This window comes from Triturus cristatus, chromosome 1_2, assembly GCF_964204655.1.
Source record: "Triturus cristatus chromosome 1_2, aTriCri1.1, whole genome shotgun sequence".
Lineage (NCBI taxonomy): Eukaryota > Metazoa > Chordata > Amphibia > Caudata > Salamandridae > Triturus > Triturus cristatus.
Genome location: NC_140580.1, coordinates 636,537,120 through 636,564,237, shown reverse-complemented (window position 1 = coordinate 636,564,237; position 27,118 = coordinate 636,537,120). Strand labels below are relative to the sequence as shown.

General features: G+C 37.6%; 1 protein-coding gene across 24 annotated transcripts in view; it reads right to left on the bottom strand.

Annotated features, from left to right (window-relative positions):
- The window catches only part of LDB3 (LIM domain binding 3), a 530,539-nt gene that overhangs the window by 181,506 nt on the left and 321,915 nt on the right, over nucleotides 1-27,118 (bottom strand). For 11 of the 24 annotated variants that reach the window (XM_085607354.1, XM_085607345.1, XM_085607371.1 and 8 more), the window contains 2 exons: nucleotides 16,466-16,635; nucleotides 15,113-15,149 (listed from right to left, as the gene is read on the bottom strand). In XM_085607354.1, coding sequence (XP_085463480.1) covers nucleotides 15,113-15,149; nucleotides 16,466-16,635 — 207 coding nt within the window. Of the gene's footprint in view, nucleotides 1-11,053; nucleotides 12,873-15,112; nucleotides 15,150-16,465; nucleotides 16,636-22,931; nucleotides 22,953-27,118 lie in introns of those variants that run through there. The other 13 variants (XM_085607410.1, XM_085607474.1, XM_085607399.1 and 10 more) reach the window with 3 other exon arrangements.

Below are 27,118 nucleotides of genomic sequence, written 5' to 3'. Positions count from 1 at the left end.
GACCCTGCAGGTGTATTTTGCAACTGTAAGGGCAGACTACACACAGTAAAGAGGTGACAGAGGGTAACTAACATAACGCAGCGAAACCATTACAACTGGCATTGGATCACTTGTGTCAGAGAACTGGGGAAGGGGCGGGGAGAAGAGATAAAGGGTAAGCGGTCTCTCTTTCTCAGCCACGGTGTTTAAGAACGGTTGGAGCAGCCACAGCTACGCCCCTGGCTTCTAACATGACTTCCCTGCAAGCCCTCCACGAGGAAGGACCTCGTCTGGGCATCACGGATACAGTAAGAAGGCACAGAAGAAACAGCTGTAGCCAGCATGTCAGAACATTGAGAATTACACATTGTGATGAAACTAAAAACATTTTAAAACAAACCTGCTACCACTTTTCAAGCACATTGGCTAGTAAGCCCAATGCTCGACCAAACACAAACGATACATCTCAGCGTCATCTCCTGGCTTTGCTTTGCAGTTTCTCTCACTCTGAGTCGGTGTTGCTTCAGCCATGCATCTCAAGCTGTCCACATTGCAGTAGAGAATATGGCTGAACTTCCAAACCATGATCAGGCTTTTTTAACCACTTCACCTCACTGCAGAACGAGCCCTTAAGACTGAGGACAGCAGATGGTTCAGCAAATGAATGAGCCTACCGCAGCCAGCCATTGTATTCCTCACGTCCCAGATTATTCTTGGACAGACAGATTTTTCTTTTGAGGCCAATGAAACGGATGCCATTGATTTGTGCTATTCATAACAAGCACCCACGCTTTGGTGAATAGGACTATCCAGTTTATTGAGCGCTGACTTGATTACTGCATCCAAGCGCTACTTATTTGCTAAGCTATTGTACAACATCAGTGAAAATTTAACTTGGGAAGGAAAACCCATAATTCCAAGAGTTGCCCAAATTCCCTTGAGAATTACTTATAAAACCACTTGTTTGTTTATAGTCGAAGACTACATGCACAATTTAGTGCACTTTTGTCGACCTAAAGACCAGAAATTAAAAAAACTGGATGAACCTTGTAAGGCCTGACAAGAGGGAGTAACCTGCCAGTTTGTAGGTTTTTATTAGAGTTCACCTTCCAGTGTGTAGAAAACTATAACCTTCACACAACCAAAGAACCACAAACAAACTATTGAGGATCTATAAACGTAGTGGCTAGTAAAAAACACAGAACCAAGATGCCAAGTCAGGCTGGGGTGTTTCTGTGGGCCAGAGTTCTTACCGCCAAGGTTTATAGTTCGTGTGCTCACTTCCATTCTCAATGAGTTCCGTGTCCAATAGCAATTTTTTGTGGATTTACCCAAACTCAGTTTTCCAGATCTTAAATGGCAATCTCCATGATGCCAAGTGGTTCAATGTTTTTATAAATCAGAAATTGCACCAAGAGGCAGCCATCCTACCCCAGGCAAAGCAAAAAACCCAACACTGCTGGCATTCTCGCACCTCACGGCTATGCCTAATGCAAGAGGAGATGTGGCGTGCCAAAGTAATTCCATACTCCTCGTTGACGGCTCTTTTTCTGCACTACTGAACATCTCATCTATACATTAGCAGTGTTCCTGACATGGCTTAATAGTCATTTAAGGGGGTAGTAATTACATTTTTAGAGGGGCTGCTTTACCTTTATTGCTAGGTCACCTGTATTTATATATCAGATGCCATTTAAGTGGCATCTCAATACTTCTTTTTGTACAGTATGGGTCATGCTAATGGTTTTACCTTCATGGGATCTCAGTTGGGATGGGACAAATGTGGCCAATTGGCCCTGGTTTACCTGAATGTGGGAGCAGCAGCTGTATATGGGAAGGTCTTTTCCACAGTGGTCCTCCCTGGGGCTCTGACGTTTCACCTGCCAATCAAACCCGTGTGGTAGAGAAGTAGGTTATGGATTGCCTTTGGGGGGTAGGGGCAGCAGGGGTCCTGTGGTTTATTTGGGGCGTAGAGCCTTCCACCTACTTATCAAATGTGGCAGTGCTGTCCATTGCTTTTTGAGGTCTTGGAACATCTTCTTGTGATCGGGAACACAACTACCCTTTCCGAAAGTGTTTGTTAGTGTTTTACTCATGTAGCATTGATAGAGTGATCTATGGTGCTCTATGAAATAACCTAGAATTGCAGAATTTAGTTCATGTTGATATTGATATTCTGCCTGGTAGGCCTACGCAGTTCACCCTGAATGCCAACAAAAGTATGCCAGTGCACTAACCTGGATACATTTGAAAGTTTGGATGCCAGACGAAGCCCAGAAACACACCAGTAAATACAAAGAGTTCCTGCTCAATGTATAGTGCGTTTTTTAAGCTATATTATAGTATTAGCCATTTGTAAAGGATTATATATACACCTTGTTTCAATGCCTTTGAAATCTTCAAGCACTGGGAAAGAAAAATCGTCCATGTTTAAATATCTTAGGTGGGTGATAATAATTGTCGCGAATGATAATGGAAACACCACATCATCTGGGAATCCTGGCAAGATGTAAAGTAAATGTGGTACTTGGGGAATAAAAGAAGTGCTCTTAAGTGAAAAGGTAAATTCTCACTTGCCAATAGAGATGTTTAAATACATGTTATTTTAAGTGCACTGTGGTTTACCACAGGGCCCCACAGAAGTCGAATTCCCAGCTTGAGAGCAAATTAAAGGCATTTACAGTAATGCACCAAGGAGAAATTTGCATCTAGCTACATTTGAACCTACACATGTAATCAGGAAGGGGGGACACGAGAGCTGGTTGTTTAAAGAGGTCCTGTTCTAATGCTCCCAGGGGTCTACGTAGGAAAAGACAGGTAAGAGCAGTTCCTCTAAATGGCCAATTTGGAAAAGATAGTAATGATTAATCTGATCTGAGAAGGGAAAGTTCAATTTCAGATCTTGTTGCCCTCACACACCTGTTAGGGTGTCATGCTTCATCATTGGGCGTGCTCCTCGTCGGACCGGCGCTGCAATGTCCGACGGGCCTGGTGGCATCTTTATCGGAGATCTTTTGATCTGAGAACGCCGTTTTGTGTGAAGACCATGTAAATGATTGTGGAGGGTAATAGCTCCTAAGAATGTGGGGATTCGAAAGGATTAAAATAGGCCCTGGCCCCTCAGTAGTTTTAATAAGGTTAGGTAGGGCTGGGACTAGGTAAAACCAGGGAGGCTACTCAGGTGATTCTAGGTATCAGGGTAGCCTATAGTTGACAGGGGTCAACATGTTTCGTGTCACAGATGCTCAAGTTCGAGCGACACTTCTTCAGGACCGTGGGACCAATAATAAGTACATATACCTCAGTTTCTTATAACGGGGTATTGGAGGTCAACCACATGTAAAGCTGAACCTAAGTATGGTACAGAATAAATGGCTCCGCCTCAGAGTGAGGGGTTCAGAGCTTCATAGCTAAAGGAGTAGCAACCGGACCACTGGAACGGTCCCACCAAACGCTGGCGGGGGGCAGGCCAAAACAGGACGTGTCTGCTCCTCACCTGAATATATATTCAACTGTGACACGAAACATGTTGACCCCTGTCAACTATAGGCTACCCTGATACCTAGAATCACCTGAGTAGCCTCCCTGGTTTTACCTAGTCCCAGCCCTACCTAACCTTATTAAAACTACTGAGGGGCCAGGGCCTATTTTAATCCTTTCGAATCCCCACATTCTTAGGAGCTATTACCCTCCACAATCATTTACATGGTCTTCACACAAAACGGCGTTCTCAGATCAAAAGATCTCCGATAAAGATGCCACCAGGCCCGTCGGACATTGCAGCGCCGGTCCGACGAGGAGCACGCCCAATGATGAAGCATGACACCCTAACAGGTGTGTGAGGGCAACAGGATCTGAAATTGAACTTTCCCTTCTCAGATCAGATTAATCATTACTATCTTTTCCAAATTGGCCATTTAGAGGAACTGCTCTTACCTGTCTTTTCCTACATTTGAACCTATTCATAAGCAGTGTTGCACAAATGACCCATGCGCCCGGAGTCATCAGAAGACACGGGCGATTGCAATAATAGGAATATCCAAAATTTGCAGATATAGCTTCTAACTATCCCATCTTTGCATTTCTTTATGGAGGTAAAGGAGAAAAAGTTTCATTTGCCAAAATCTCTTAAACCACCCCACTAAAAGCAATTCTTATTCTGCAGGCAGCATAGGGAGGTGTAGTACCGAGGCTCAGCATGAAACATGCACACACTTCTTTTCAGCATGCACTGCATGCAGTCAGTGCTCCTAGAATCAGCCATGTCACTCAGGAGTTGGGGTAGAAGGGAATGGAGGGGTGGGAGTGGAGTAGAAGATATAAGTAATATGGCGGGCACAGGTTAGTTGGAATCAAGCGAGTGCAGACCACAACAGAGAAGTAGGTATTTCTCTATGTCATAACCAGGCAGGTAGCATTACCTTGATGGTCTTTGGACCTTGCCTTTGTGTTCTACTGTTGCTATCGTGGCTGTCTTCTCTGATTCTCAAGATCAGGGAACAGGTGGGATTGACTAGATTTGCTTGTAGTATAGATGGTGAGAGTAACACTCGCACATGCCGAAGAGGTCTTTATCAATTAACATTTGCAGTTGTAAAAACCTAGCCAGAAGTGTTACTTCTTTGAACATACCAGACTAAGGGGAAGATTGTAACTCAAACATTTTGCTGTTCTATAAACACTTAAACATTTAAATATCGAAGAAATTCTGTTTCTAGAGTCTAAATTCCTTGGACCAGTCAAAGGATGCCTTGTTGATCTATATTTGACCATTCTAGCCTGAGGTAAATCAAATGATCTTAAATGGAAACCCAATTTCTGCAAGGAAGAGGATCAGCTTCAGGAAAAGTAGTCTGCAGCTCAGTTGTTTGCAATATCAGACTACGACAATCATTCTTTAGAGTTCTGATGTACACCTTCGCTAGATCCGTGCAACTGTATGGGTTGGGTGGTTATGATCATGGCTATATTTCTTCCTTATGTGGGAAGCTTCATGAACTACAGTAAAACAGGCTCAAATTTGTTATAACTACACTGTTGGTTTTTCTGTGTTTTGAGTCAATGAGAAAGTGCACATTCTTGGCTAAAGAAGGACGGGCGCTTGTCATTGTTTAAAGAAAAGAGAGCCAGTAGACATTAATCTCTGGTGTCTTGATCTACCATAATTACTCTATATTAGCTGAATCAACACAGATGCACAGTCTAATCACTGAAAGAGGTAGCCAATGGATACTTGGCTGCCTCTTGGTCTCAAAGTATGTAGCAGGGACTTCCCCCATTGAACCTATATTTTGGAATTTGAACTATACACTGTCCAAATATGATAGGGACGTTTAAAAAATAGAATGTGCATTGGTGTGCCTAGTAACCTAACCCAAAATGTGTTTTCAGATACTCTCCATGCTGTGCATGCATCTGCATTGCCATGATATGTCTGGCTAATTATATTTGGAATTTTAACAAATGCCAGCATAAGCATTCGTCAAGTAACTGAATCCGGATCTATTTTTAACTACTCTGCTACAGACTTTTACAATCTGAGGACTGCCAGGGAACCAGATAATATTTTGCAAGTTCAGGAAATTACCAATTTAGTGATACCTCAGGCCAGGACATTGCAATAATATGTGGGCAATTACTTTTTTAGAGCACTCTACGAGGTCTTCCAGTATCTTGTTAGAGTTTTATTAGTTCACCAAGTTAAACGAACTAATTTCGAACTGTTAAACTTTTTCTTAATATTGTTAAATCTCTTGGCATAGATTTGCATCTTCAGTGCCATGACAACCCTCGAAGTAGCTGTTGCGCTGTACCAGAATCCTATCATCATGCTATCGTATAAAAAGGTGACTTGAAGAACCAATACGTAGATCATCCCTGATATGTTGCACATTTTGAGATGATTTACATTTATTTCACGAATTGTATTTCTCATATTTATAAACATGGAAAGAATGAGAGGTGAACAGCTTCCACTGAGGAAGCACGCTACATTTTCATATCTCTTTTGCAGTCTAAATTGGTGGGTATGCTTTGCTCATACAATGTAAGCAGCATGCTGTTAAAAGCATAGCATTCACATATGAATCCTGGAAGTACTGCATTTATAGAATTTAGCTTTGTGAGTTTTCCACTGCTTTGTTGTATCATCTCTCCATAAGCAAATCAGGTGTGATGCAAATAGGGGAGAAGATTCTATTATCGCCACAGTGTGAGTGCACTTACACCAATTAACAGGCATAACACATTAGCGTCAAGAACACTAAAATTCAATCGCTTCTCTGTGTTAATGGTGAAATTACCATATCTGCCTCAGGCTAGTATATCAGGCATCATATTACATCTTTAAGACCCTTGAGGCATTTGCCTAGACAGAGAGTCCATAAGATCTGAATCATTGTTATGTTATGTTATGTTAATCGCACTTATAGAGCGCACGGTTACCCTGGGGTCTCCTGGAGCTAAGCACTGCCTGCTGGGGAACATGAGGATATATGCTACTGAGCCTTTTCTAAAGGAGAGGAGATCCGGGGCATTCCTGAGATGAAAAGGGAGATCATTCCATGCTCTAGAAGCACAGGTGATGAAGCTCCTGCCTCCCCAGTTGACTTTTTTAAATGAGGGGACTAGAACTTGCTTAGCTCCTGTTGATCGTAACATTCTTCCAGGGACGTACCATTGAAATTTACACCTCAGGAAATCAGGACCTTCACTATTGATGGCCTTGAAGACAGTACAAAGTGCCTTGATGCGTGCTCTTTGTTTGACCGGGAGCCAATGAAGTTGCATGAGTTCCTCCTTTATAGAGACACATTTTGGAGTCCCTGACAGCAATCTGGCCGCTGCATTTTGGGCAAGTTGAAGCCGATAGATATGTTGCTTTTGGGCATTGAAATATCAGCCATTACAGTAGTCACTTTGTGACATTATAAGGGCCGTTACCACTGTTATAAGGCTGTTTTCAGTAGGAAAATGCTTTCTTATGATTCTTAGTGCCAAAAAGCAAGCCGAAGTCACCATACTTATTTGGTCACCCATGGTGAGTTTATTGTCCACCAATACCCCAAGATTTTTTGCTTTCCTAGTGGGTAGGGTCCAAGTGTTTCCGGCTACCAGTCGGGTGTCCAAACAAATGGATTGTTTCCAAACTTTATGACCTTTGTCTTGCTAGAGTTTAGTTTTAAACAGTTGGAAGACATCCAGTCAGAAATGGCACCCATACAGTCATGGAACCAAGCCCCTGTTTAATTTTCCGCCCCCTCAGTCATTGACAACACTATTTGAATGTTGTCAGCATAGGAAGTGAGTTGGAAACCAAAAGATCTAATGACTCCTGCCAGGGGTGCCACATAGATATTGAAAAGCGTTGGGCTGAGTGATGAGCCCTGTGGCACCCCACAGGGGAGGGAGAACGGTTTTGACATATTTCCGTCTAAGTCTACCGTTTGCAATCTATCGGATAGAAATGATTGCAGGAGTTTCCAAGCTCGTCCTTCTAGTCCTACATCAGACAGCCGGTCCATCAACACTTCATGATGGACCGTGTTGAAGGCCGCGGACAGATGCAATAGGATCAGTATGGCATTTCCTCCCCTATCCCAGGCCTCTCTAATTTCCTCAGTGGATTTAATTAGAGCCAACTCAGTGCTGTGGTCTGCTCTAAATCCATATTGGGATGGGTCAAGGGAATTATTAGATTGAAGAAATGCACTGAGCTGGGTGTTCATGGCTTTTTCCTGAATTTTGGCAGGGAATGGAAGCCGTGAGATTGGCCTACAATTGTTGGGGTCTTTTGGGTCCAAGGTCTGTTTCTTCAACAAAGGAAGAACAGAGACCTTTTTCCACTTTTTAGGAAATATACCTGAACTAAATATAGCATTCAGCGGTGTAACGTCTGGGATTTGTTTGATAACCAGCGCTGGGCAGGGATCAGTGGGGGCTCCAGAGCGAACTAAGTTCAGAAGTTTAATCGTTTCTGGTATCTCCAAGGGTGTAAATTGTTCTAAGACCGGTAAAGGGCAGGGACTGTCAAGTCCGTCCATGTGCAGCCACACTTGTGCCCTTTTGTCGGCTTGGGTGAACGAGGAGAAAATGATTTCAACTTTTTATTTTAAAAAATCGGCCAGTTTATCACAGAGTTCAGGGTTGCTCTGGCTCTTGGGGACTTTAGGGGTGGCAAGTTTTTTAATAGTTTTAAAAAGTTCTTTCGAGTTAGATTTGGCTAATGCTATTTGCATTGTGAAAAACTTTCTTTTGGCTTCTAGTAAAAGCTGTTTGTAGGTGGAAATACTGTGTCTGTAAGTTTCCTTGTCAGCACTAGCATACCTTCTCCGCCAAGCCCGTTCTAATTGCTTACAGGCCAATTTTTTGGCTCTAAGTTCCTCAGAATACCAGGGGGATGAGGGTTGGGCCCGTTTGGGGGTCCACTTTTTTTCGGGGGCTAAGTAGTTGCAGGTTGCATCCAGGCATTGCGTATAGGCTGATGTAGCCTTTTCCAATTCGGGGGGAGAGGGCGCATAGAGCGCCTTAAGGTTTCTCCTAATTCCTTAATGTCCACTCTTCCCCAGGCCCTAGTAACAATCTCCTGGGTTGACTTTACACTAGCTAAATGGCCCCCGCAACTCTTCAATTCAAATTGAATAGCACAGTGATCCGTCCACTGAAGAGGGAGAACTGAAGTGCAAACTAGGTCTTGGTTATTGGAATATAGCCCATACAGGGTGTGCCCTTTTTCATGAGTCAGGACCTTCACCAACTGCTTAAGATCTCCAACCCCCATCTTTTGCTCCAGTCGAGAAGTGTCTGGATCCAAGGGGACCTCAAGATGGAAATTAAAATCTCCCATCACCGTGTAAGAGTCTAGGCATAGCCCTTCCTCAAGCAGGGTGCCTAGATTGTCCAGAAATCCGCTTTTAGTACCAAGTGGATGGTAAAGCAGTATACCTTTGAAGGTACTGTAATGTGCCGTGTGAATACTAAAAGCTAAAGCCTCACAGGAGGTATTGAAGGCAGTGTGGAAAGCAGGTTCCACCGATTCATGGTATATAACTGCCAGCCCCCCCCCCCCCCCCTCTTTTTTGTGGTCTATCCAGTGTATAACAATGAAAACCTGGGGTAGTTGCCTTCATTAAATCTGGTCCAGAGGCACTATCTGCCCATGCCCCAGTAATGAAAGCCAACTCAATGGGGGAAATAGCAGGCTATTTTAAGAAATGGAAACAGTCATTTGACAAGTTCTAATTGGTGCATCATGGACATCAAATCTGAATGCAAACCTGTAAATACACACTGCATTTTGGTGTGTAGTAATTGTATTGGTAAACCTGTATGTGTGACCAGGTGAGTTTGCAAATTTTTGATGACTGCTTGAACACAGAGTAATTATGTTAAAAAATCTTTAACACAGCTACTCATCAGTGGCTGCAGAGTAATAATGTTCAAAAAGCTTTCAATTAGATACTCATCAGTGGCTGGTAGTAATGTTAAGATACCTAGCCATCGTAAGTAATCTCTTGCTCTTCACACAATATGTGCATTGGCCCGATACCCTCCACCCTCTTCCAAAAGATTCAACCCTCAAACTCGTCCCTGTTATGAACCATCAAGTCCCAGATGACTTCACTGCTTTGTGACAATGTGCACCATTTGAATTTGACTGCTATTGGCACTGCTTTGGCTACTGTTATGCACAAATCACAGTAGAATAGTAGTAATCAGTCTCCTACTCCTAATATACACTTTTACATATACATTTATTAAATATCCATTTTACTTGGCTTTGCTTTTAATTTACAATTACAGTTCATAGAGATGTTACTTCTCTCTGAACTATTTCTAAAATAAGTCTCATTGAAATCATATTGACATGAGTGTGCCTGATAAGATTACAATTCCTAATAGGTTTCTACAGACATTAATGCCTACAATGCACTTTTAAAAAAAATGGAAGCTGAAGTTTGTATCACTCTGCATTACTCCAGGTTTTGCATTTTTGATTGAGAAGAAATCAATACAAAAATATGAGTCAACAATTATATGTCCTCGTGGAAAGATCTCTTTGTGAGTCTATAGCTATGCCTGGTCAGGCCAGGCTATACACCACAGTTCTTTTCAGGGCCAATAACCCATTCTACTGCAATCTTTTTTTAATTCTCCAATTACTACTGAACAGATACTGTTGAGGGAGAAAGTCAGATACAGAGAAAAGAATGTGTCATGCTCAAAAGGAATGACTGATATGGTATTTCATTGGTTATTTTTTATTGGTCAACCGTTTACCTTGTGGTTTACTATACAGGGTATTAAAGGTTCTTTTGTGGAAAATATGTTTCTATAAGATAACAGACTCTTAATTGTAAGGTTGCTTAGAAATAGAAGGTACTTTTATCAGCCAACCATAATTTCTTGAGTAAAAAAGTACATGGTGGTAACAACCCTCAGTGGTGCCACACTCATGTTTGATGAGATAATAATGGATGAATTTGAAGAAGACTATATAACTATCTACAAGAAAGCTTTAGTCTTAGACTTAGAACTGTTACCTTTTATGATATTGATAATTGTACAGAGTTTTAGCTTTTTGAAAATACTCTGTGTCTGTGCTGTCTATTTTGTCAGATAGCAAGAATTATGCTAGTGACCAACTAGGGTCTGTGTAGTTACAGCAGTTATAGTATCGTATTAGTGAATATCAATGATCTCCTAATTAATTTTTATTTTCAGTGTTACACATGATGAGTGGTAAGGCAATCAGCAGCGACTACAGTCAAACTGAGAGTGATGTAGCAGAAATGACTGCTTGAGTGATGTCAGTGGCATACAAAACATTATATATTTTTTGAAGAACCTAAATGAGTTTTGTTGTCCTCCTCAATAATACTGAGCTGTCTTTCCATTGTAAAGGTTATAAGGCCTTAGGCAAAAGGCCATGAGTTTTGTTGTATCAATGGCAAACAATAATTGGGGCAAATGTGTTTTGACATGCAGCACTAACTAGGCCTAAAGCGAGAAATGAGATTTTACATACACTCAGGTTTACCATTCTTTTGTGATTTGTAAAATAGGCACATATCTATTTTAAATTGGTTCAAAAACTTTTTATTTTCAGAATAAAGAAGCATTTGCTACTATTTACAGATGTAGTATTAGTAAATGCAGACAAAATGAAGGGTGCATAATCTTTAATCTAAAAGACTGTACAACACATTTTTCAACACCACACTGCAAGCTACTAATTGGTCAGCTTTCTGCTTGGCTTCTTAATTTATTCAATCTCTTACTAACTTTTCCCCAGTACATTTGTGCAAAGTTACAGCACATTACTTCTACCCTCACAAACATCCCTCCATTTGCCTCCACTTGTTGCAAAACACTAAATTCAGAAAGAAAACCTTAGAGCCAGCCTGCCTTTGTGAAAAGTATGGAGAAAAATACCTTGCTTCAATGATTAGTTTATGAAGTTTACATTTATAATTAACATACCTCTATGTATTTTGAAAGCAATATGTTTTTCAGTTTAAAGAAAATGTGTACATCTTGTGTCCATCAAGCTATATTTAAAAAAGTTACATGTACATGTTTTTGTTGGACAAAGGATAACCTGTTTATAGCATTTGTCCAAATAATAACTTAATTAGACACAGCCCATTTCTGGCTGCAGGTGGCATTTTCAAGAGACATAAATAAAGTCATCTTTGTAAATTTTTCAACTGGAATACATACATTCACTGTGAGGCACCAACACAATGCCTACCTCAGGCGCATAAACAGAATCAAGTGAGTTTCAAATGCAATTAAAACTACTTCAGCAAAGAAAGGTTATATAAAACTGCGCTTTGTGATACTTGAGTGCTAACATATTTAGGTATTATTATATAACGGCTCTCAATAATATAGATTGAAATAAGTTGTTTTATAGATATACATATAAAAATCTATACATAAGAATGCACACACATTGTGCATGTTATATTTTATTGAAAAATGTATGTAATGTTGTTCTATTGTTGTTTGGTTTTAAGGGCATTTGTTTAACCTATTAAAATAAAACACATCTGCACAAAATATCCTCTATCCTCTAAACCTAAATCTGTCTAAGATTAAATAGTTTGCAGTTGGCTAGTTGAACTATGTTACTGTTATATTTAAGAACAAAATTAGGTTACTATCTGTATTATTTCATCAAATTCTCAGATTTCTATCCACATATTACCAATAAAAAAGCCAGTTTACTCATCAATATATTCTGATTGCTTTATTTAATTCATGGGGACTTCATGTCAGGAAAATAAGTCTAATTTGTTTTAAAGGTGCTGCTATTATATATATTATAGACATGTGTTGGCAAAAAGTACCTTACAAAATTAGGGCACGGCTCAGCAAGGTTTTCTTTCCCCTTCCTTAAAATCAATTTTCCAGCACCATCACTCCTTTAAAAATAACACGTTCCCCCAAAGAAAGCCTGACAATTTGTACTTTTCATCTTTTTTATTTATAGGAAAAAAAGTACAATATTTAAATCTTTTTTTTCCAATCTTTGCTTATAGGGTCTACACAGATCTAACAAAAGGCAAAACAAAAGATAACCTGTTTACAATCTTAAAAAACCTTTGTTGATTTTAATGTTAGAGATACAAAGCTGGTAAGAAATGTAAGACTAGCAAAAGAACAGGCAGGCACTCAAAGAACCACCCCTCCCGTGCATGTTATCTTAATATATTTATGTCAATATCCACTAGCTCTCAATATATTCTGAATGGTATTTTTCTGCTTTGTTATTTTTGTTACATCTGGACATTTAACTTTTAACATTAAGGATTTGTGCAGAAATGCCGTGATGCCAGTTGCGCAACTTGGCAAAGCGTGGGCTGTTACGTTCCGTTTCAAACTTTTCCCTGTGGCATGGAGAAAGAGAGAGAAAAAAAGAAAAGAGGAGGAAGAGAAAGGGGATTAGGGATGTGACCTCCACTCCCCTGCCTACAACAATGGCAATTTATTTGGATCCCTTTCATGTGGAGCACTCAAAGTAGAGTTGGATTGATCTACCTGCAACAGAAATGCCCAGGTTGATTTTAATTTTTTTAGATTAAACTGGACTAGACCTTTTAGACATTGTTTGAATAGTTTTCATAGATCTGCTTTTGAATGAGGCGACTGCAATGCCAGTATACCAATGTAAATCTTAGCAATAACTATTTTTACTTCTAGAGTAAGTCATGCCACAGAACCATGAATATATTTACCCATAGGGCTTGGACTAACACAACTCAACTTCATTATGTGCTACTCAAAAATGACAAATTCAACAGTAAAATGGCAATCAATACTTCTCATGCACATCACTGTAGAAAAGTATTGTACACTAATGTAGTACTTTATAAGGACCACACCTGAAGCACTACATTCTCATAGGGAAATCTGTACACACGTTCCTTTCATTGGCTTATTCAAATGGACAATGAAGAATGTTATGAATATGTACCATGCTTTAAGAGTGAATTGCATGTTCAGTTAAAACATGGAACAGTGATGCATGAACAGAGCTGATCTAAAGTACCGATTCAAATTTCCTATAATGTTAAGATTTATTTGATATAGGAAAGAGAGTGGCATGTCTTCTCTACACTTGCACTCTATGAAGCGAAGCAAGAGTTAATTTGGAGAGTACAGAAAAAGGAAATATATTTCAATTTGTTTTTAGCACATTAGAACATACAAAATGGGCCTTTCCAAAGAAGCAATTATAATCATACTAGTTTGTTGTCTGTCTTTACTGGCTAAATTACAAGAAAGTGACCTTATTCACAAAAACTGACTTTTGTAGGTCACAGACTGAGAATGAAGGAAGCAGTTAGCACCAGAGACACCAACAATGTATGGTCTCTTAGAAGATTACTTCAGGATGTGTTTTTATTTTCAGCAATATGTTATTTGAGGCATATACACACACATTAAGTACCATGAAACCATCTGTACCCTAGAGCAACAACTGTCCCTAGCATTGAACTAAAAGCCCATCAAATGTCTCAATGTATAATTTGTCCAATGAATAAGCATGATTAACATTTACATAAAGGTAAACTCTTAAGGATTTGTTTACTTCAGAAATATACTATTTGACTTGTTGACTAATCAAATGAAAATCTTGCATTAAGATGTGTAATGTGTAAAGTCTTCTGCTCTCTCAAATGATATCTTTGGACAATTACATGTATGAATTTGATGAAAACTTAAGCCAGTAACTTGAATTTGGAAGTGGTAAAGCACCTCTCAATTGTGCATGTATAATATAAATAGCCTGTGATCAGAAGAATCATCTGTGAAATAATGAACACACAGTAAAAAGCAACCCAGCTTTGACATTGGTTGGACTCATAAACCCAATGCCACCTAGGAATGACTCATTTGCAGTGCCCCACAGCTTTTAGATATACACATTTAGCAGCATGTCATTTTTTGGGGAGTAAGTAAAAAATAGATTTGTCCAATTATTTTTTAATGGGAACAGGGGCTGGAGCATTTGTTCCCACAACCACAACAAAGTTAACAGGGTAAGTTCTATTTCAGACTTATTATAATCTTTGGTTTCCTTCAAACCTACATTTTCATGATCAAAAGCAGACCTAAAAAACTGCATAAGAACACTTTATGTATAAAGACATCTGTGTTTTGCTTTGAAAAGTTGTTACACCCAGACTCCAAATTCTGAGTGATGCCTTCCCACTGCTTTGGGTAGCGTTGAGCCGAGATTTTCAATTATGTGTGTCCACTTATGATTTGTAAACACTTTACCCAGTTTCCACAGCATAAAGGCTTTTGCAGTGATGGCATCCAAATAAATTGCTCATTTCCTTTCAACAACACCACAACATTATTCAATGGTTACCAGCTGCAACATAGTTTATGGTGTGCACAATAAGTTGGTTTGGGCAAACTAGTTGCAGCTTAGAATGATTGCAGATTGGCAAATTGTCAGCTGATAGCAATTTAATGTGAGTTATTCATGAGCCAGTTTGTTAAGGACCAAAGAAAAAAATGTAAGTCATGGTTTATTTTTAAATTAATTTCCCTTTTTGCCACTAAGTGTCTATTAGAGTTAAGTGAAAGGCCCCAGTGTTTGCTGCTAGTTGCCTACCTTGTTCGCCTCAGTGCATCTTCATCTGGATCTTGCACTGAAAATGTAAAAGAAAGGCAGAATAAGTTAGACGAGCATCTAGAACCGTCAATTGATCACAGTTCTAGAAAACAGATCACATTTGTAATCATTCTTATCTATTGTTCTGAAGCATTACATACATTACAAATTACACAATAATATACACTTGTAAATGCAGCTGAGGTGCACTGAGAATGTTTGGACTATTATGCATTATGCTAGGTGCCATCAATAACTGTGACTGAATGTACTCTTTATAAGAGATGCCGGAATGAAATTCTCTAAAATACATTTGGGTTAATACAACTGGTTAATATGCAAGAATTGGCTCTATATTGACCTGTCACTGTGGCAGATTCATTTGAAAATTGGTATGCATGACATTTACTTCTAAAGATGGGAGTCAACACAGCACTGGACAAAATTGTCAGAAACCGATAAAAAAGCAAAAAACATTTGAAGGCCTTCTACAATTGTAGGGACATCTATAGTGTACTGACAATATTTTTGACCCCCACCCAAAAACAAAACTATGTATTGTTTTTAGTTTATGAGTAACTGTATACACAACAGTGATAGCCCACAGGTTTGTACAGTGTAAAGCAAATTATGATCACTATGTTTATAATGAAACCCCATATTGTGCTGATCTCTTGCTCACAGGTAGCCATAAGAGTAGATGCGGCATGGAAGTGAACAGATGCATGCTTATGGGAAAATGTGCTTTATCAAGTAAGTTGATATATTAATAGAAAAACAAATATGTAATCAAAAAGACCAATAAGGTTGCTGCATTAATTTATTTAACTGTTAAAGAACATCTAGCTTTTTAACTAAAATGCATTCTGCTGACTCTGTCATGGAATAGTTGATATAGAAGAAATGGAACTTATCCTACATACATGCATTCTGACAGGACAAGCAGGATAGTATAAATGCAAACTAATAGAATATGTACAGTTAGAAAAAGGGACTTCAAAAGATATCACAATCCAATATGCTGCATTTAGTTAGTTTTATTAAAATTAACTTATTACAATATTGAAACATCCATTCCTTTCTCTGACAGATATTTAATTACAACAATTTAGTTCTATAACCCATTACCACTGAGTAGCAGTTTCACAAAAGTATTTTATGACTAAACATTTCATCCTAAAGTACAAGTGAGGATACCTAAGAAAGTCTATAATCCTTAATCAATAACAGGTGGTAACTACAGGCTGAGGAGGTGATACAGTTACATCTAAAGTTACTACTGATATGTACTTTTTTTAATCCACTGCCATGCTTATCAATTAAAAAAGCAACCTATAAAAAGGTATTACTTACTGTACTCGGTTCCTGTGATCTGGGCAAGGACTCTGAAAGATTTTGACTGAAGGTTGGCTGCACGGCGTGCCCATTCATCAATCTCATCCTCACTTTTGTTCTGATTTTTAAGTACAGCCTGATACACTGGAGAAGCACTGTCTACAAGAGGATCTTTAACGGGGAGTGTACTGCAATGCAGAAAAGGGTGTATGGTAAAAATGGCACATGACAGGTGGTGCCCCAAAAAAAAGACAGGGATCTCCTTTCCACAAAACCAAAATGCCACACTCACACTTAACATAGTAAAAATCAAACTCAGGCATTTATTTCAGACAAACAGCTACACAATAGACATATAACTAACAGTATATGAGTGCCACAGATACAATTAGCAACTAAAACAATATTATTTAGAAGCCAATTGATGGCCTTCAAATTCAAATCATCAACAAATTAGAAGTAATTATTTTATCTTTTAGTTAGTAATTACTTTACATACACTTATACAACATGTAAGAGGAAACACAAATTTAATGACTTGACTATTGGTGTTAATTAAAATATCATACACGTTTATATGAATATTAGATTATTATGTCATTTCATTGAACTCTTCATTTCTATTTTCATTTTGTGAAGATTGTATTGAACTTCGAACCTTTGTCGCATAAGTAGCATATATATATATATATATATATATATATATATATATATATATATATATATATATATATATATATTACACACACACACATGCTACTTATGCAGCAATGGCGCAAACTTCAAAACTATCCTATATATAGATATATATAGGTATAGATATATAGATAGCCTACATATCTAGATACACATATATAGAATGCTACTTACACAACAATGGTCCAAACTTCAAAACAATCTTCACAAAATAGAAATATAAGAGCTGAATGATGCATATATCACTGTTTCCTGTGAATGCAAAGTGTTCCTGTGACTTGTTAATTTTTATTTCAAGAATGATAAGGACATAACAGTTCTTTTCATGACCACATAACAATGAATTCATGCTGAAATGACAAAGAGCGACGTTTTCAGAGCCAACTGAAACTACAAGAAATATTTTACTAGTTTTGAGTAACCAGAGTTGATGCTTGGCTGAAGAAGGAAAAGAACGTACAAAGTGTTAAGGACATATTATTTGGTGCTGTGCACCATACCTTTTGCTTGCTTGTAAAGTGGCTGGGTCATGGACCTACCAAATCACTAACATATCTAAAAATGTCCTCGCTACTAAGGTTGTTACATTTAAGGCTCTCTAATTCAAAACCCCATTTTTATTACAATGGTTTGCATATGCAGTTCATTTTTTCAATCTTTACCGAAATCACTGTCTAATGATCAGCAATGGACAAGGAAGTCTTCAGTGTATGTTTAAATGTATTGGCATTTGTACATAGACAACAGACTGTATAAACACCTATAGATGTACAATGCCTTTTCAAATTGTATCTGGGTATTGTCAGAAGTTACAATTTCAGATATTTGCTCTAAATTGACCTTTGTGGTTCATTATCAGTATTCTCACATGTTGGGAGTGGCGATCTTCAATCGTAAATCAACAAGCATAATCATGCACAACTAAAGAAGCAGTTCTAACTGTTTTTCTTAAGACAAATAATATAATCCCCTGCTCTTAAAAATATGTTTCACTTATGTTAAGGAGATTTGTTTTCGGTCAAATGAGCACAAATCTGAAACTTGCAAGTCCAATTTGTCTCAACCATGGGCTCAAGTGGATCATTTCAACTGATGTAGCAAAGCGAAAATGGTGCATTTGTTACACCTAACACTCACATTGGTGCATACTGGTGCATGAGCTGTTTAGAAAGATCTATTGACCCAGTGTGGTCTGTAAGTCCACCTGTGCTATAACGGATGAAGGTAAATACCCATATAGACCCAGTTCCACCTAAACCCTCATTTATGGAACATCCTATACTGTAAAAATAAGCAAGACAGATACGGAGTATGCAACACATTTAACATGATTTAAACATGGGTCTGCATGAATACATGTGATAATATCACTTCGCTGCATTCTTAAGTACAAACAAAATGCAATTATGTGGTAGTTCCTCGATTACCAATTGCTATAACTCAATTACAGATCCATGTTATTACCACAAACAATCTATCAACCGATATATGACAATTCTTTTGTTCCTTATTAACAAACTTTTTTAGAGAGAGATTTAGTTTTCGTTTTTCATATTAATATTAATGCATTTGAGACACTAGCTACCCTGTTCCATTTTGCTCAAAGGCAAAACCTGTTTTAAGGAAATGCTAAATTAATAAAATAGGTCAATATTTTTCCCAGATTAATTGTCATTTCGTTATGATTAATATTTCTGCAAAAATATTTAAAGTGCTAATTATTTTATCATGACATTTTTTAAAATTGTTATTTATAATACCAATTGCTTGTTTTGATTGTATTTATACAATTGAGGCTTAGTTCTGAGTGTATGAAGAGCACTATACAGATTACACAGTTGGGAATAAAAACATTATATACTGATGGAAAGAAATTATAAGAGACACACAAGCATGTGTAGGTTTTGTACTTTATCATGCATTCAAGACACATTATACTCTATAGCACATACATCTAAAAGTTCTCACAGTTTAACACCATTTTAACATGCATTCTAATAGTGCTAAAACCATGTGACTTGGTTGCTGTCATTATATTCTTGTGATTGTGGTCATGGAAAGATGTTAGAGATCTTTCTACAGCTTCAATAGCTGTAAGACATTAATTTGAATTATTGTTGAACAATGTCAAATAGTAAATCACACACAATGATATAGTACATCACACCTTTCTGAATACATAAAGCCATTGGTGTAAATACAGGTTCCACACTTATGGGAAGGTCACATATTTAAATGTTTTTCCCTGTAGGGCTGCATGCCAAGCTCTATGACAAACAATTTCCACATCCCATTCAGTGCCTTAATATGCTAGTAATGTTTATAGCTTGTTAAAATTAAAGCATACACAGATCATTGTAAATGGAAATCAAAATATTAAAACGGCAAATAAAACTGGAGTTGGTTAGGTATTTAATATCTTAAAATTATTCCAGAAGCCCACATTTCAAGGGGTAAATTAACCCTTGGATCAAAAATAAAGGCTAGACGTACATTGGCATATTGTTCACCTAGTTTAAGATTGCGGTTTGGGCATTTTCAGTAGTAAATTTAAAGGACGTAATACTGATCCACTTTAAATTGTTTAGATAGAATAAATGTTGGAAATATGAATACTGGGCTGCTTTAATTTGAGATGTACAACAGCCTTTACTTCAAATATCAAGCAAGATAGGCATTGAGTGGCTCACACAAGGCTGATATTTGAAGACAATCAAACCTCTTTTGAAACGGGCACACTTTAAAATATTGTTTTCCATTATGAATAATATATGAACATCCATAACACTAATCCATGTATGGTGCAATACAATAGTTATCTCAGAGACAACACATAGAAACCAAGACCTATTTTACTGTTACTTCCAGTCTCTATGTTTGGAAGAACGTTCCTTGAGGATCCATCTTATATTTCAAATAAGTGTGTCTTTTAAAGAGGTTTAATTTGACGTGTTTCCAAATAAGACAATGCCATAATTTCTCAAGCAGCACATGATTCTTGGAACAACAAAGAGCTAAATTGGTAATGCTAAATGGACAGAGCATACAAGGAGCATTCTTCTGTTTCTACCCCCTGGCATGAGGTTTGATAATTCTGTAGCTGAACATAACAGTTGGCATATAACATCTTTCACTATTTTACATATACTGTCTCATTCTTGGAACCCTTGTTTATGTGACAATACAGCAATATGTTTGCACCTATTTGGAATATTACCAAAATGATGTGAGTTAACACATGGCAATCAAAGGCTTTCCAATTTTTCACAGGCCAAATTACAGGCTGATGCTCTGTGTAAATAGAATGAAACCGGACCATGATTGTTTGCACTGTGTTTGATCTATAGAGTTTCTTGACTTTGGAGACCTGGTGCAAAATAAATTTCTTATAAGATAAATTAAAAACCATTGTCAAATTCTTATATGACAAGGTATTAACTTAGGCTCCTCTTTATTATCTAGGTGGCATATACATATGTGCAAAATGTGGTATCTCTACTGTGCGAAATTTACGCCTGGGAAAGTGGATATTTGTAGAACATACATTTGATTGGATATATATTCAGCAATGTTAACTCATTGTAGAAGAGTGTATACAATTTGAGGCTAATGTAACTTTATATTTTAGTGTAACAATTGTTGCTGAATAAGCTTAAGCTTTGTTAGTTTTGCAGTCTTCAATCGTAATTGTTATTTTGTTGTAAACAATCTAAAATCAAATTACAAATGTTTGATGTTTTGAAGCCATGACAATCAAGTACTAAATGCAACTAACTTTCCTTTCAGTGTTAACTAATGATTTTGAAACACTGCAGTTGCATCAAAACATGAGTAATGTTTATGTGTAAATCGGAAGCACAAGATAAAGCTTAAATCGCAGCTCATAACCCTGCGGGAGTTTTAAAGCAAATGCACCAGGAAGCACCAGGAAGCAGCTCAGAGCAAAGCACATATAAAATGGGACTATTTAAGCATACTAGCACTTCTTTAAAAACCAGAGAAAATAATTATTTATTTGGGTGATGACCCTAAATTAGTGACAAAGATATATCAATTATTTTTTACAAATGAAGAACATTTAAAATTAAGTATCATGTGCATTGCAGGGGGTTGTATCATGGCTAAACTTTAAACATAATTTCTTATTTCCCTTCTTATATTACCGGCGTACATAGGCCCAGTACAAAAAGTGCACCTTTTTAAACATCCATGTAAACGTACCCCATTCCACATAAAGGAATACTTTCTCATAGCTCTGATATATGTGGACTGTATGCTTCAATTAAACACAGTGAAATAAAACTAGAGTGGGATCACATACACTAGGGTAATCATTTCCTTCAAACAGGAACCTATTGGATCATGAGCTTAATGTGAAATAGCAGGAGAATAATATGAGATTAGATTAGGGTGCACCTCAACAATACCATGTTAACATTATAGTTTTATTGCACCTTCGAGTTCAATTGGAAAATTAATTATTGATTCAGATCATTTGCAATAAACGCAGTCTTAAAATAAAAGTAAATATGCCAAAGTCAAGGGCACCAAAATAACATGTTAAGATTGATACTGGCATTTAGTCCACTCTGTTATTGGAATGTGCTAAGAATGTAGCCTCATTACTTCATCAACCAGAAATCTGCATACTGTAACTGGCAAATGAGATAACTGAAACAAGGTTTGCTCCTGATGACAAGGAAATAACCCATATCAAGCTGAAATGTTTCCCCTTTAGGAATTACATTTGAAACTGTATCTAATGCACATGCATTCCATTAAATCATGTACCTTGTTATGATTGATATACTTGAAAATTACACAAACCCTATTATTACAGGGTGAGCTATCTGCCACACACAGTACGAATGCCAGATTTGGAAACTGAAAAGGTGTTAAAGCTGCGTTATGTTTGAAGAAGTTTACATTTAAAAAAAGGTAAATACTGTGATTTAATGCTGAAAACCCTTCTTACAGGTTATCATTTTATTGAAGTTATTAATGGAGCATTAATATTGAGAAATGTGGACTAATTATCTGTCAGAAATAAACGTTCGTTCAACAAATAACTTGTATGTCCGTCTCATGAGAATGGCGTAATTATTATTTGGTAATGACAATTCAACAATTTAGTGTGCTGCTTCTATGTGAATACTTCACGGCATACTAATAAGGAAATCTGGTATTAAATCGGAACTTCTGAAAACAGTGAGACAATGAAAGGGTTTTATTTAGTTTAGAGTTATATATTTCATAATTTTAAAAGTCTTGATTTTGGATACGTTTCTTAGGAAACTAGCAATTTAGTTTGTGAATCAACACAATAATGAGGAAAAAGTAATATTATCATGTTTATCTTAAGCACAGTCAGAAAAGTAATGCAATGTCAGCACAATTTCAAGTGAATAAAGGTATATTAGCTAATGTGCTTGGAAGGACACCTATATGTCACGCTGGTTGCAATATTATCAGCAAACTGTATACCTATTTTGAAAATAAGTCGGATTCCCTAACTTTGTCATCAGAACCTTTCATTCACCACTCACATAAAACAACTCAAATTATGTGAGATTGAAACAGGATATTGGAGTTCCATATGCTATAGAGGGAGACAAACAGATAAGCTGAGCGAAAAGGGAGAATCCATCACTTAAAGACATCAGTTGTGTGTTAACTTGCATCACGGACCTAAATGCATCATCAATGTACGAGAGAAGAATATTATTCTATGAACATGTGGGCATTTTTCTGTCCACTGTATCTTTGCAAGCTAGGCAAGTCTACTTACGCTAGTGGTGAGTCAGGGACACTGAATCATGGGACCAAAACACCCAAATGCCATTTATTTTGGGTAGACATCATTAGGAGGAGATGTGATGTGCACATTACAGCAGTGTTAGTAGCGGAAACGAGTTAAATAGGAAAGAGTGGATAAAGAAAAAGGAAAAAGAAGAGAAATGATCAATTAAGAACAATGAGTAATAAAGATAAACATTTAAGTAACCAGCAGTTTGCCACTTTCTCTGCAGTAGTCTTGCAACGACATTGTAGCTCAGTACATAAGCTACGATTTAATCTTTTTAGAAAAGAATTAAGTGGCTTTTTTCAGTCCTGCAAAATTCCAACTGTGGCCGAAACTTTCACGTGACACTTGTACAATATTTGGAAATAGAGTTTATCATTCAGCGACAAATATGGGGATTGTAGTACTGAACAGCACACACAGGAGCAATATTTTATGGTTTGCCATGTAGTCACAGCAAAATGTAAATTTGATCAGTTGTGAAACGAAGTGAAGGTCTCTGAGTAGATGATCATAGGTTAGCCATATGCAATAGTTAAAAAACACAAAAATAAAAAGTTAAATATAAACAAATGATGAAATGTTTTTGATAAATCCTGAACATTTTACTCAGTAAAACAAAGTTGGAAAAGTGCTCCCGTACATTTAAGCATAAACTAAGAGAACATTTTTGGCTATCATGGAACTGAAGATGGATATCAGGACTCCACATGTGAATGTGCTACCCTCAGAAATTTCCAGGACGAGCTCTAAGATTCTTTGTGAAATCCATATTAGTCCAATGCTTAACCATTTACACATGTGTACAGATGCATAAGCATGTATGTGCTGCACAAGTACATTTACAATTTGACACACCCTTCCCTGGGAAAAAACCCTTCCCTGGCACTCCCTCCCATTTTTCAGGATATTTAAACCAACTCCTCAGCCTAAAAATATGTTGACTCCAGTCCTTCATAAGAGTAAATCCGCAATGATGGAATGATGAAAAACAGCCTGCAAATGGTGTATGAAATTCCCAAAAATGAGAGTTTATGGGTGTTAAAACATCATACATATTCACAAACCCATCCATTGCAAGATTTAGTGAAAATACAAATGACACCATGTTGTCCTATATAGGTGCTATAGTTCTTCTATATCAGCAATGTAAATTACTTGATAAGCGGTATGAGCCCAAATCGCAAATGTTTGTGCACCTTTAGTGGAACAAAGGAGCAAAACATTTAGTTATTAGTGAAGTAAAAACTCCTTGTCATGACTAATAGATTAACTGGTAGAGTTTTAGTTTCACAGAGTGTATTTACAAGTACTGAAGAATGTCACTTAACATCTCCGGAACTAATCTCAAGAAGATATAGACCCACCACACTGGTGAAACACACCACAGCTCACACCACTATACAACCTACCTAAAACAGCCAGAATACAAACATACTAAATACATCATCTATACTACCAGCAACTACGTTACCAACTCAATCACAGTGTGAGAACCTGATGAAGTGCTTATCAGTTGATGAACAGGAACAACAAAATTGCAAGTCAGTATGGAAATTCAGTTTTGCGGATCTCATACATGGCAGAGACCTAAAAGCAGAACGTGCAATTTCCACAATAAGTCTGGTTTTCAAAGAAACCCCTCATGAAAAACAGTACACTATACCAGAAGTTCCCACTAAAAAAAATAGCAGAAGAGAAAATACCTAAATCTGCTGTCTTCATCTGCTCTCCTTAAAAAACATTTCAAATACTGTCAACCACCTGAATCTAGTCACTGCGTGCCCTCACACCTCACCACACTGCTGTCTGCAGCAGGGAAAACATTGTTGGATTAGAACTGCGCTTGAAAAAAAGTAATGGCACGTAGTGCGGGAAGAAAGGAAAGATTGAAATCAGATATACATCAGAACCCCATTCCAACAATTTGAATTAGCGGAAACAAATGAGATGGACAATAATCTGATCAGTCAGCCATAGGCACAAGACAGTGCTTGAGACAAGGAACCCAAAAAACTACCAAAAAATAAATAAGTATGGAAATCAGTCCAGTCACACAACCAGAAATCAGGTCATTAAACATACGATATGGCATGAAAGAAGTAGAAAATTCTGCACCTAAAACAAGACACACTGACACTCGCACACAGCAAAAGTTGGACTCTGATGGGCAATCAAAGTCATCACCAGGGAAGAAATAAAAACCCTATAATACAAAGAAAAAGAGCAACTCAGGCCCACAAACAATTTAATCTGGAAAGCAAGATATGGGCACACCTGGAAGATCATGGCAAAAAATATAAAAGGACTGAACATGCAGCAACCTCACAACATTTGTTCAAAAAACTAAAACTCGAAATTGCAGAACTTTGATTCAAGATATTCAAACTGAAGCAGACAGTTCCCATAGTTCAACATGGCAACTGCCGGAAACAAATTCAATCATTATGAGAGCACTAACATATGCAGAGTAGTCAAAAAAACCATCAAAAGATCAAGGATCAACAAGATACTCAAAATAAACCCACCAGAAACAGTGACTTAAAAGCTTCTCAGAGCTCTACCAGCCACAAATCCAGAAAGGCGGTCCCCTATCAAAGGAGTGGAGTAGAATCAAAAGACTGCCAAAACAAACCACCAAAGCAGAATATTCTAGAAAAGACTCACTCAGCAGTGCATAATGGCATGGAAAAAATAACAAATCAGAAATCGAAAAACCTGAAACTGATATAGGAATTTACAACCCTGCACTGATGAAGTGTCTGGATGGTGCAAGAAATGTTGCCGTTAGCAACATCTCTAAATCACTAACCACAGAAGGAAGAACATCTCTTACAAATAAGGCGTATAAATGGCCTACAACTCAACTAGGAGAAGGCACTGTCAAAAGCCCAGAACGAAGAGACAGCTATATCCTCATTGGCACAGGTAATTAAAACCTGCTAGAATATATTCAGGAATCAAATCCACATACGAATACTGAGACTCAAATCAGAATAATAATTGCATCTAGTTTTAGAGGAAGCTCTTGGGGAAATAATCTCAAAACAGGAAACAGCCACCGGGACAAACACCATGAATCATCTCCCTGCGGAAGCCAGTTGGGTAATAAAATACCTAACTGCACTCAAGCCAATAAATTAGGAGGAAGAATTTCAATCATTTGGAATTGCATAAATGTCTTCACACAGAAGCAGCTAAAATAAACAGAGAAGATCCACAGGATATTAAAAAAATACAAACAACAAGTATACCAAAAGAGACCAAAAGTCCACTCAATCATCCACAAAAGTAACTCAAAAATGTAAACACACAACCCAGGATGGACTTGATAATGGTTACATAAACTTTTCTTATGTGTGACATCACATTACTAGATAACTACATGGTAAGTGTAATAAATGTTTATGCCTAACAGATGAGAATGGAAGGTTTCTTGAACCTCCTCATCCTGAGTTGTCATGTCCAAACCTGCCAAGTAAAAGCCAAACATTCTGAGAGGTGGAGACTTCAATTGTACAATGGGAAAATGCCGAATGACTCCAAACAAATTACAGAAATGTTGACTTAGTTAGGGATCCCCCCACACAAAACAATACCCAGAAAAAGATGCACGTGTTCCATAACTGCAAACCTTCTGCATATCTAGGGCCAGAATTCAGTTTATAACTTCTATGAAAACAACAATGCCAAAATCCCAGCATGCAATGTCCGCAGAGCACAAACCACATTCGATTATATCTTCATAAGGATTGATGACTGGTACAGCTTTAAAACATAAGGCTAAAATGGAGTGTGGAAAGTGATCCCAATACTCCATTACATTGGCCTTTTATTAATGGGCCTGCAGTGACTGGATTCAGGTGGTGTGATATGCCCGGGTAGAGTCAGTCAACTCAGTCCTGTATTCACAGGCTTTTTAGAGACAGAAAGGAAATCTTCGTACTTGTTTACAAGTTGGTTCGCCTGTTTATATTAGCAGCTATGCATCCTTTTGCACTGCTAACTCTTCATGCACCACAGATTTTAGGTGAAGGACCCTCAAATTAAATGGAAATAACAAGGCACTTTTAAAGCTGTGCCACAAGAAACATCTTTTAAAGAGGGGGGCCTATGAAATGCTATAAAACATACAAACTAAACTATCAAAGACAACATATCCAACAATTTCA